Here is a 12,024-nt window from a genome sequence, read left to right as displayed (position 1 = left end):
TGAGAAACAAAATCCAAAAAAGTAGAGGATGAAACAGTACACGTCAACCAAGGAATTAAATCTAAATGATGAAGAAATTCTTCCAAATATACTTTATTGATGGGGTGATGAAATGGTGGTAGAGTGTTTGATCACTCCTGCTGCAGCGCAGTAGGTCCTGCCACTAGTGTTTTTTTTAAAAACAGGCCTAGTTTCCAAACTTTCAGCTTTAGCTAGGGTAGCTAGGGTTACCAGATTCAATTCAAGAAAAAAAATAGGGCACGTAGCCCTGCCTCATTCTGCCCCCAGCCCCGTCCCCACACAAACCTCATCTCTTCTCTTTCCCTAAGTACGGGCCGCATCTGGGGGGCCTCTGAGCATGCGCAGATGCAAAGCGATGATGTCGCATGCATTCATGCCTGCATGTGACATCATTGCATCACATCCGCGCATGCTTGGAGGCCCTCCAGACAAGGCCCCCCGAGCTCGGGGGCCTTCCAAAACCTGGACAAACTGCCAGTTTTGAAAATTCATCCAGACAGTCCTCTAAAACAGTGGTTCCCAATCCTGTCCTGCAGGACCACCAGGCCAGTCGGGTTTTCGGGATAGCCCTAATGAATATGCAAAGAGCAGATTTGCATGCATGTCACTTCCATTATATGCAAATCTCTCTCATGCATATTCATTAGGACAAGCCTGAAGACCCGACTGGCCTGGTGGTCCTCCAGGACAGGGTTGGGAACCACTGCTCTAAAAAGAGGACATGTCTGAATTTTCCTGGATGTCTGGTAACCCTACCTCTTGCTTTACTCTGTCACCATTCCAAGAGACTGTTGTAAATTTTCTGTGGCGTATAACAGCTGTGCTAAGGCCACAGATGTTTTCTGGCCACTAGAATATCTATCAGCTAGAAGTTTAGTCTTGTCATAAGTTAAATGTGTATACTGTATGTTGGATATATTGTAATGCTGCTTTAATTAGTCACCCATCCACAATCTATATATCTCTTTATATATACAATATACGTGCTCAATGGTGAACGCTCAGACCCACAACTATATCCCAGTGAAATATCACGGAGAAGCTGTGTAAAGAGACCATCATTGCTTGTTCACAGTCTCTCCCACCATTACTATATAAAATTAATTCTTCACAACATCCACAGCTCCTAAAATAGGAACAAAAGCACCCTTTTTGCCATTATAATTCCCTTTCATAACAAGGATATATTGTAATTTCATGTGCCATTTATTCTGTTTATAAAAATGCTTCATTAAAGAGCAAGATTTTAAAAAGATTATGTAGCAGTCAATCATATGGTCTGATCATTTGAACAAAAGATCCTGATTCTTATACAATGGATTGATAGATGTTATCACACTAATTATCACTGCAATTAGGTAGATTGAAATACGGACAGAAACTCCAAACTTATGTACCTAATACATAACGGAGGATTCTGCCTTCTTTAATCTTTGTTTTTAACACTCCCCATATAATCAAGGATGTATCCATTTAGTGATTCCAGTATCAAAAGGAGTGAAATCAGAAAAACAGCCAGCAGACATGGGTGAAGGTATGGGCCTCTCTTTGCAGCATTCTGTAGAACCACTTGCCTTCGTGCTAAGATCACACTGATGGGGCATTTACTTATCTGCCCTTTCCGGTGATCCTACAAAGCCAGTCTGGATACACAGATTTACTGCACTCTTCTAGTCTCTGAGAAAGGGCAGGTTAAGGTCCCAGCTTCTGGCTGTGAGCATCCTCCAGTTTTCTTGAAATGCAAAAGACTCAGGTCTCTGGACACTTTCATTGGTGGACCCATGATGCCGTTGCTGGTACACCGAAAGGCGCCACGTAAGCATTGGTTAAGCTCTGAAGTCCGAGCAGTAAGTAACGGCACCCATTCCGCATAGCCTTTCCCACATTCTGTTACAGAAGAAAACAAAAGACAGAAGGGTTAGATCTTCCAAAACCAGGCTCGAGGCAGGTCCTGGTCAATGCAACACCAAATATACCCCCAACCCCAGTTCCAGCAGACAAACTGTTCAACGTTCTATCTGATCATTCTCAAGTTGGTATTCAGCCAGTTCTATATTTACTGGTAGCTGGTGAATGTAGAACTGGTCTATCCATGTATTTTCAGATATTATACAGACAGCATTGGGCTGATAATCTGTGTGAATGAAAACAGAGGAGCAGTGACACCTCACATATAAATAGCAGTGGCAAGAGGAAGTGAAGTCCAATAGATGAATTCAAAATATCAAAATAAGATATATGCAGAGGAAAAAGGTCAATATTGGAGAAAGACTCAACATGGCCTTGTTTCGGCAGGGACACCTGCATCAGGAGTCTACAAACTACAGAATGACACCGGGACAAATTTTTCCTCATCCTCACAGGAACTCAATTTCTCCATCCCATCAAGCCCCTATGAGTTTTGTCACTGTCTCTGCCCCATTCCTGTAAGCTCTGCCTTAACCGCACAAGGCTTGTTCAGATGAGGACGGAGCGTGCAAGAATGGGGCAGGGACAGGAAAATTAGTTTCTGCGGGGATGTGGAAAAATTTGTCCCTGTGTAATTCTCTACTACAAACCACTGAAGGGCTTGTGGAATTAATTTTGGTGTCCACAAGCTCACAAATAAGGCAGAATTCGTACATAGAAATCCACATTAAAGCTAACTGTATGGTGCTGGCTAAGTATTGAGCCACAGAATTGGAAGCCAAAGACAGGCCTTGACGACGAGAAGAAAATACACAACGAAGGAGTTGTGAGGATAAGATGTCGAATGAACAAAGGCTCTTTCAGCCATTGTGGCATATCTACAAATAAAGTGATTTTCTTGAACTATACACCCCTGGCTGATCATTAGACATCTTATCCTCACGACTCCTTCGTTGTGTAAGAATCGAGCCAACCACCAGTTAGAACTCTTCAACAATATTTCAAATACTTCTCAAACCAAAGACTTGTTTATAAGAAAACCCTCATCTCCATAATATGGCCCAAGTTTCAAAGAAATATAACCATTCATCCAAAAGCTCAAATTCATACAAAGAAAGCTATAAGGGTGGTAGGGAGGTAATATAGAATGCACGTTAAACTTGAGGGAACTCGGATGAATGTTTGAATTACAAACAATGGCCCCTAGTGGCCTGAATGAAACGTCAGACTGGATGGCGCAGGTAGACTGTTGATAGGGGTTTAGTGTCCCTTTAAATTTTCTATGGATGTTTATACTGGTTGCTAGGTGCTACGGCACCATGATGACATCATGGGAGTGGAATCTATTTAAATGCTCTTTGAGAACGCCATGACCATCTTGGGATCGCCAGCGGCTGATATTGATGGAAAAGTTGCATTTCACATAAAGGCAAGTTAGAATAGAAATGTTGGAGACATTTAATAGTATTTTAGGAATGGTAACTAAATTATAAAGTTTAAATGAATTTAACTTATAGAATTGGATTTTAGGAATGACAAGTAATCTATTTCTATGTTTGTTTCTTTCTAGTTCCCCCGACCTTGATAAAGATAGGCGAAATGCGTCGGGAAGGGGAATCCGTAGCGAAAAAAAGCTAAGTCATAATGAACTGATAAGTTAAGATATATAAACTGATTAAATGATAAATTCGAAAAAATAGAAGAAAAATTAAAAATTATAAAGGGAATACCTCCACCAATATCGTATGAATTGAGTGGAAATCTGAACTCCCTTATAGCTTTGTTTGTATGAATTTGAGCGTTTGGATGAATGGTTGTATTTCTGTGAACGGAATTGAATTATAGAAATTGTGGACCATGTTTCAAAGAACATTTCCATTTGAGTGGGGAACAAATACATTGAACAAATATTTTGGCACAGAAGCAGGTGTTTTTCATACTACCTTATATCAGAAGCCTGTTGATCAAAACACTTTTTTGCTCTTTAATTCTTTCCATCCTTGTAATTTACGGCAAAGTTTATTGATGTCAGTTTTTGTAGGCTCATCGTATTTGTTCTACTGTATAAAATACAACGGGTTTTAGAAAGGGGATATTCCCTGGTTGTCATCACAAAGGCTTATCAGAGGGCTTTATTTGCTAATTCAGATCATCTTTTACAATATGGAACCTTCTTCTTTAAACATACTAATCCATTCCTTAGTGATATCATGTATTGATTATTGCAATGCCCTCTATAAAGGCATAACAAAAAAAGAACTAAGACGCCTCCAAATTGTACAAAACACCGCAATAAAAATTAGATTTAATGCTAAAAAATACGACCACGTTTCCCCCCTCCTGTGCAAAGCACATTGGTTGCCCATTGAACACAGGATTAGTTATAAAATTTTATTACTTACATTCAAGACACGCCAAAGTAACCAACCAGAATTTATCAATAGCTTACTAATTCCCCATTGTCCATCTAAAACACTTCGTTCTATGACACAAAACCTTCTTGCGGTCCCATCTCTAAAGCATATTAACACAATAAGATCAATAAACTTTGCAGTGACTTCGCCATCGCTTTGGAATTCTATTCCTAATTACCGTACATTCGTGAAGAAGTATCTCTGCTTCATTTTGAAATAAAGCTAAAAAAATTTCTGTTTCAAGACACATTCGATACCTAATTGCCCTTGTAAGGGCTAAACACATGTTGACTGCAGATGGCAACATACTTCCTCTCCCTTTCGTTTTTTTCTTAATTGTTCAAAGCTAATTAGAGGAAAAGATCCATTAACTGAAGCAAAGCACATGAAAAACATAGCTTTAGTTTTCTTGCTAAAAAAGCTACCTTTTTTTCTGACTAAAGAGTGCTCCAATCAGCTCATTCTTGAAAGCAAAGAATGCACATGAAAAAGCTATCATATCACAAGGCAGTCAGAGACACCTGCTTGGAAACTGCTATAGCTCAATAAGTAAAAGTCCTGTGCTCCTCTTCCAGAGGTCATAAGTTTAAATCCCAACTAGCTCCCCAGCACATATTTTAATTGTGGCATTCTACCTTGCAGGTGCACCTTGATGATCTCACAATGAGGTCATCATTGTGCAGCTGCCAACCTCCATTTGCAATGAAGTAGAAGCCATGCTAAGGTCTGTATCGGGGGGAGGGGGAGGGGTTCTGTTCTTAAGCTTTTGCAAATGAAGTTATGCATGCAATCTATATATTTGTGTCATGTGCTTTCTTTGCTTTTAAGAATGAACTGATTGGAGCACTGTTTAGTCAGAAAAAAGGGTAGCTTTTTAGCAAGAAAACTAAAGCTATGTTTTTCATGTGCTGTACTTCAGTTAATGGATCTTTTCCTCTAATTAGCAAATAGCATTGCTGTTTGTCCACAAAATAGGTTTTGCATGCAATATATCTATTTTGATGGGCCCGTTTATGTTGTGTCTTATTAAATGTATTTTGAGCTTAATAAAGCAAAAATAAAAACCCAGAGAGCTATTTAGCAGATTGCATTAAGGACATCCAAACTGTGCCTAAGTTCTGGAGGAACGTCCAAAGAGTGCCAGTTCCATCCATAGAACTCAGATCTAACTGAAGCCTAAATTGTGCTCAAAAGTAGACCTCCTTTCAACGCCTATAAGAGCCAGTTTTACAACTGCTATGCAGCTTGCTAACTTACTCTGTAGCACACTGGTTAAACCTATACCCTACTATCCTAATGTTGCTGGTTCGAATCCCAGTCACTCTGTCTAACAGAAGAGAAATAAATAAAAGCATTAAACAGATCCAACTCCTAGTATTACAATTATAATGAAAAACAGCATAAAATTGCCATTCTAATAACACAATAATAAAATATTATAACATTAAGGACATTGTTTGGACGTCTAAATCTCACCTAAAACCTGATTCTCTAAAGGACGCCTAAAAAGTTATGACGCCCAAACAGTGCTGAACTCTGCTGAGCGCGAGTCTATAAAGGCCGCCTAACATAGGCACCTAAACGGCGCCTAAGATTAGACGCATTTTGCAGAATCAGGGCCTAAGTGTCCAGGAATTGAGTTGCAAGCAACTCCATAAAATAAGAAACATGCAATGTGTCTTAGTGACAAAATGTGTGTGTTAGACAGGCTTCGTTCTGGTCAGTCTGTTTCTGTTGTTAGCCGCAAGTTTAATGTTAATTAATTAACAATCTGATCCATCTGGTAAAAAAGAGGATGTATTCATTGGTCTGTTCACAAAACCTCACCAGAAAGTTCCAAAACGTCTATGGTTTGTGATGAGTCAATAGAAAAGTGGCTAAATTTGTGGATAATAGAAATGTTGGATGAAAAAAAGCACAGTGGACAGCATTGTTGTGAGGATGAAAGCCAAAGAGATTTATGAACATGTCACACAGAACTAGGAAAGTGTGATACTTTTTTCTTCAGGTGGGATAGTGTATTTTAAAAAGTGATTATGCACTAAAATTGTAACTCAAGGGAGGCAGGTTTAGCTGACAATGAAGCTGCTGAAGAATTTTAAAAAATACCTAACTGTAATTGAAAGTCTTCAATTTTGATGAGTCTGGCTTGTTTTAAAAGCAGACTGGGAAATGGACATATACAGTAAATGGACATATACCTTGGTTTGCGAGCATAATTCATTCCAGAAACATGCTTGTAATCCAAAGCACTTGTATATCGAAGCGAATTTCCCCATAGGAAATAATGGAAACTCAGACGATTCATTCCACAACCCAAAAACTTTAATACAAAATACTATAAGTACTTGTATTGCAAGACTTCGCTCGTATAGAACAGTCACTACACTCCCGCAGCATCAGAGAGAAGAACCATCGGCTCAGTTGTGATGATGATGTGACACATGTATACTGTATGTACTCGTATTGCAAGACTTTGCTCATTTAGAGCAGTCACTACACTGTTGCAGTGACAGAGGGTGAAGAACCATTGGCTCAGTTGTGCATATATACTGTATGTACTTGCATTGCAAGACATTGCTTGTATATCAAGTTAAAATTTAATAAAATGTTTTGCTTGTCTTGCAAAACACTTGCAAACCAAGTTACTTGAAATCCAAGGTTTTACTGTATAATGAAAATGCCAGCAAAAGCCCCAGGATTCAAGGCATTTAAAAATTGCATCACCCTGTTATTATGTGCTGATGCCAAGGGTGATTTCAAATGCAAGCCTCTTATGGTCTACAGAGCCCAAAATTCTCACACACTTAAAGAAAAGAAACTGAACTGCATGCTAGTCCATTGGATATGGAATTACAAAGCTTGGATAACGTCTGAATTATTCTGAGATTGTTTCAATAACTGTGTAAGTCCAGATGTTGAACTTTATCTCCACCATAAAAACCTTGCATTTAAGGTATTTCACAGTGCGCAGCGGCCACTAAGAGAGCGAATAGAATGCTAGGTATAATCAAGAAGGGTATTATAACCAGAACGAAAGAAGTTATCCTGCCATTGTATCGGGCGATGGTGCGCCCGCATCTGGAGTACTGCATCCAATATTGGTCGCCGTACCTTAAGAAGGATATGGCGATACTTGAGAGGTTTCAGAGGTTTCAGAGGAGAGCGACGCATTTGATAAAAGGTATGGAAAACCTTTCATACACTAAGAGATTGGAGAAACTGGGGCTCTTTTTCCTGGAGAAGAGGAGAATTAGAGGGGATATGATAGAGACTTACAAGTTCATGAAGGGCATAGAGAAAGTGGAGAGGGACAGATTCTTCAAACTTTCGAAAACTACAAGAACGAGAGGGCATTCAGAAAAGTTGAAAGGGGACAGATTCAAAACCAATGCTAGGAAGTTTTTCTTCACCCAACGGGTGGTGGATACTTGGAATGCACTTCCAGAGGGTGTGATAGCACAGAGTACGGTATTAGGGTTCAAGAAGGGATTGGACAATTTTCTGGAGGAAAAGGGGATAGAGGGGTATAGATAGAGGACTACTACATAGGTCGTGGACCTGTTGGGCTGCTGTGCGAGCGGACTGCTGGGCACGATAGACCTCTGGTCTGACCCAGCAGAGGCACTTCTTATGTTCTTATGCTGATTTTAGATAATGCACCAGTATACTGTCGCCCAACACTTTGAAAATGCACACGCTAATGGTGAAGTTCTCTCTTCATACCTCTGAACACAACATCCATCGTCCAACCCCTTGATCAGGGAACAATAAAGACTTTCAAGAGCCACTACATATGAGAGCTGTACAGCGTGGCCTGTGAAGCTTTAGATGCCGACAAGAAATCCACCATGCTTGATTACTGGAAGACAGTGACAATTCACAATGTAATAGAATATGTTGGCATAGCCTGTGATGGCGTCACACAGGCTACTTTGAACAATTGTTAGAGAAAAACTTGGCCAGATTGTGTAACAAACTTTGAGGGCTTTGAAGATGCAGCAGAAAACATAGATAGAAATTGTGGAATCCATCATGTGTTTTGCGTGAAAAATCAGCATAGAAGGCTTCGAGGACATGGCACATTAAGATGTTGAAGAAATTTTGGAAGAGAGTGCCATAGAGCCCAGCAATGAACATAAGTAATGCCTCTGCTGGGTCAGACCAGAAGTCCATCATGCCCAGCAGTCCATTCACGCAGCGGCCCATCAGGTCCAGGACCTGTATAGTAATCCTCTATCTATACCCTTCTATCCCCTTTTCCTTCAGGAAATCATCCAATCCCTTCTTGAACCCCAAAACCATACTCTGTCCTGGACGAGATGGCACAGCAAGACTTCAGGGACAGTGATGACAAAGAGGCATCAAACATTCCATAAATCGTGCCTCTCACATCTGCAAAAATAGCAGAATGAGCTTTGTTGGGAAAAAATGTTCATTGATATAGAGCAGGGGTGCCCAACACGTCGATTGCGATCGACCAGTAGCTCAGGAAGGCAACGTGAGTCGATCGCAGACTCGTGTTGCCGTCCTGATCTACGGGCCGATCAGCCTTCCTCTCCAGTGTTCTCCCTAGGGCCTTTTAGCTGGGCGGTCCGCCCAGCTGTCACCTGCCGCTGCTGAACATTAAAACCCCCCCCAAAAAAACGGCTTGAAGATTTCAGCCCGTAGCGAACTTATGCGCCGGGCTCTAAAGTGTGCGTGCCGGCTTCTCTTCTCTTCCCTCCGAAACCGGAAGTTATGTCCGGGGGGGAGGGGAGAAGGGAAGCCGGCACGCACATGTTGAGAGCCCTGAAGCAAGCGTTCGCTACGGGCTAAGGCGGGAGACAAGTAAATGAAACATTTCCTCTTCTTGCTGCCGGGTCCTGCCTACTTTCAGTTTCCGCGAAGGCAGAACCCGGCAGCATTTCCCCAATAGGTTGATCACGATCTTGGGCTGATCAGCCTTCCTCTTCCCGACGGCAGAATTTACGTCGGGGAGAGGAATGCTGGTTGGCCGAAGCAGGGAGAGCTTGGGGCCTGTTATTGGTGGCATTTGGGTCCTGGTCCCCGATGGCAGTGGCAGTGGCTTGGGGGAGGGCAGGGAGAAAGAAAGAAAAAGGGCAGGCAGGGAGACAGAAGGAAAGAAGAGAAACAGAAAAAAAAAGAAAGGGAGGCAGAGAGAAAGAAAGGGCAGGGAAGAGGAAGGAAAAGTTGGGGGAAGGAATGAGGTCTGGAGGAGAGGAAGCATACAGGCTAAAAGAAGGGAAGAAAGATTGTATGCACAGTCAGAAGAAGAAAGTGGAACCAGAGACTCATTAAATCACCAGACAAGGTAGGAAAAATGATTTTATTTTAAATTTAGTGATCAAAATGTGTCTGAATTTATATCTGCTGTCTATATTTTACACTAAGGTCCCCTTTTACTAAACCGCAATAGAGGTTTTTAGCTCAGGGAGCCTATGAGTGTCGAGAGCAGCGCTGGGCATTCAGCGCAGCTCCCTGCGCTAAAAACTGCTACTGTGGTTAAGTAAAAAGGGAGGGGGGTATATTTGTCTATTTTTGTATGGTTGTTACTGAGGTGATAGTGCTTAGAGTCATCTGCTTTGACCTCTTTGAAAAACCCTGGAATAGGAATGATAATTAACATTTTCTATGCGTACAGTGTGCGTTGTGGTTTTTTAAAAAATTTTATTGTTTGTAGATCATTTTGACTTGGTCATTTAAAAAGTAGCTCGCAAGCCCAAAAAGTGTGGGCACCCCTGATATAGAGGAATGTGATCCCATGTTGGAGCGCAGTCTAAACATCAAGCATCTGGCAAGCTTTGCATTTGCCCCTTATGCTGAGACACTTAAGGACTTGAGAAGGAAAGCCAAGCAGACAAGGCTGACACCGAGTTGCGAGACTCATGCGTCAGAAGTTGAGTGACAGAAGTTGACTTGCCAGCCTCAACATATGCCAGAGGTTGATCAGGCTGGTCAACCTACCAGTGTCAAAGTCTTCATCATCTACTGGTGTCATTCTGGAGCTGCACGCCTGTCCCTCCCCAGAGGTTGATATCTCAGAAGTTGACCTGCCAACCTTGATTCATGCACCAGAGGTTGATCAGGCTGAAGTCGACCTACCAGTGGTGACATCTTCATCTTCTATCATCATTCTGGAGATGCAAGGCTGTCCCTCTCCAGTGGTTGATCTGACAGAAGTTGACATTGCGTGATACAGTACAGTATGCATCTTGTCACCGGCAGCCTCAGGGCAATGGGTCCTAGGGCACCGGTAGCCAAGGCAGCACAAGGAAAGAAAAAGGTTAAAAGAAGTGAACACTACCACACCAGGTAGGTATTGTATCAAGCAATTACTGGATTTATTCTTCAAAACAAACATTCAAACCAGCTTGCTTGTTTCAAGTTCAATCAGTTTCATATCAAAAAGAAAACAATCTTGTCAGGATGTTTCAGATATTAAATATAGTCCCAAAACAAACAAAATGCACTGAAAAAGTCTCTAGGTTAATGTCGGTCAATAAAGTTCAAAAACATATAATTCCAGCTTTCCCAAAGCTGCTGCTGGCTCTCCAGCCAATTAATAGTCCAACATTAAAAAAAAAAGTTGTTTAGGCTGATTTCCCTACTTCAGCCTGCACTAATGCTACGGCACTAGGCCCCAGCAGCTGACATGCTGGCCAGGGAGTGTGCTCAGCGTGGTCGCAATTCGCCAATCATATGCCCTCAATCCCCCACAGAAAACGCGGAGCATTCCCCACTGGCTGGGACTGGTAACAGCCCTTCCCCCACCCAGAGGGAAGAAAAAAAACACAAAATTCAAAACAGTTCCTTTTTAGTTCTTAGAGGTGCCTCCAAGCACTACACCTTCTTCAGGGTTACAAAAAAAAAACCCAAAAAACATTTAGTCAGCTTAGTTAAGCAGTGTTCAATTTAAGCATTTAGGCATTCTGAATTACTTGCCTCCAGTCCAGCAAACCTCCATTGGCAGGATTCCATTCCTTGGCTCAGCATATGGCTCCAGCTCCATGTCCTGGAAATCTTGAGGCATGAAATTGGGTGACTCCAAACCAGCCTCAGTCAGCTCCATATTTTCCAGCTGTTCTCTGCCATTCAGAACTCTCAACCCTGAGTCTCTCTGCCTTTCCTGTTGCTGCTTCTTTCCCTTCAGTCTCTCTAACTGTTCAGCTCTCTGGTGTAATAGCCACGCCCCAAACCCTCAGGTGAAAAGGTTTTCCGGCTGTTTCTACTTCCAGCCTGCAGGTGACTGCTGGGAGCTAAACTAGAGCTATGTGGGGGTTGGGAAACAGGCAAATATGCTCTCCTGCTCCCTCTAGAGGCCAAAGAAAAAAAAGTCTTCAAAATGTTCAGTTTCAGGTTTATGTTTAAATATATTTATTGATTTTTAAATCATATAATCAAGAATACTTGTACAGAAAGCAAATTAGCAATTCCACATAAAGCAAGAAACATTCCAATAACATTTGAATCATGTATAAACTAAAATGCTCAAGTCCTCAAATTTGGATCCAAGATTTCTTAACAAAAACAAAGATAGAAGAATTGAACAAATATATACTCTTTCATAAAGTTAGCTGGAGGGCTGATTGCTGGGATTAATCAATAATCTTAGAGCTTATGATTTTTCTACCTCCAATCGGGAGAGCGCTAAAAAGGAAGTCAACTGATTAGGCTCAAA

General features: G+C 41.5%; 1 protein-coding gene across 1 annotated transcript in view; it reads right to left on the bottom strand.

The window, feature by feature from the left end:
* Positions 1-1,206: 1,206 nt before the first annotated feature.
* Positions 1,207-12,024, bottom strand: part of C3H1orf115 (chromosome 3 C1orf115 homolog) — a 36,716-nt gene continuing 25,898 nt past the window's right edge. Inside the window, exon 2 of the mRNA XM_033939834.1 lies at positions 1,207-1,908. Within this exon, the coding sequence (XP_033795725.1) occupies positions 1,789-1,908 (120 nt within the window). The 3' untranslated portion in view covers positions 1,207-1,788. The remainder of the gene's footprint in view (positions 1,909-12,024) is intronic.

Source organism: Geotrypetes seraphini, chromosome 3 (assembly GCF_902459505.1).
Source record: "Geotrypetes seraphini chromosome 3, aGeoSer1.1, whole genome shotgun sequence".
In the NCBI taxonomy this organism is placed as follows: Eukaryota; Metazoa; Chordata; class Amphibia; order Gymnophiona; family Dermophiidae; genus Geotrypetes; species Geotrypetes seraphini.
Note: the sequence above shows the minus strand (reverse complement) of the source record. Positions and strands in the feature narration are given on the sequence as shown.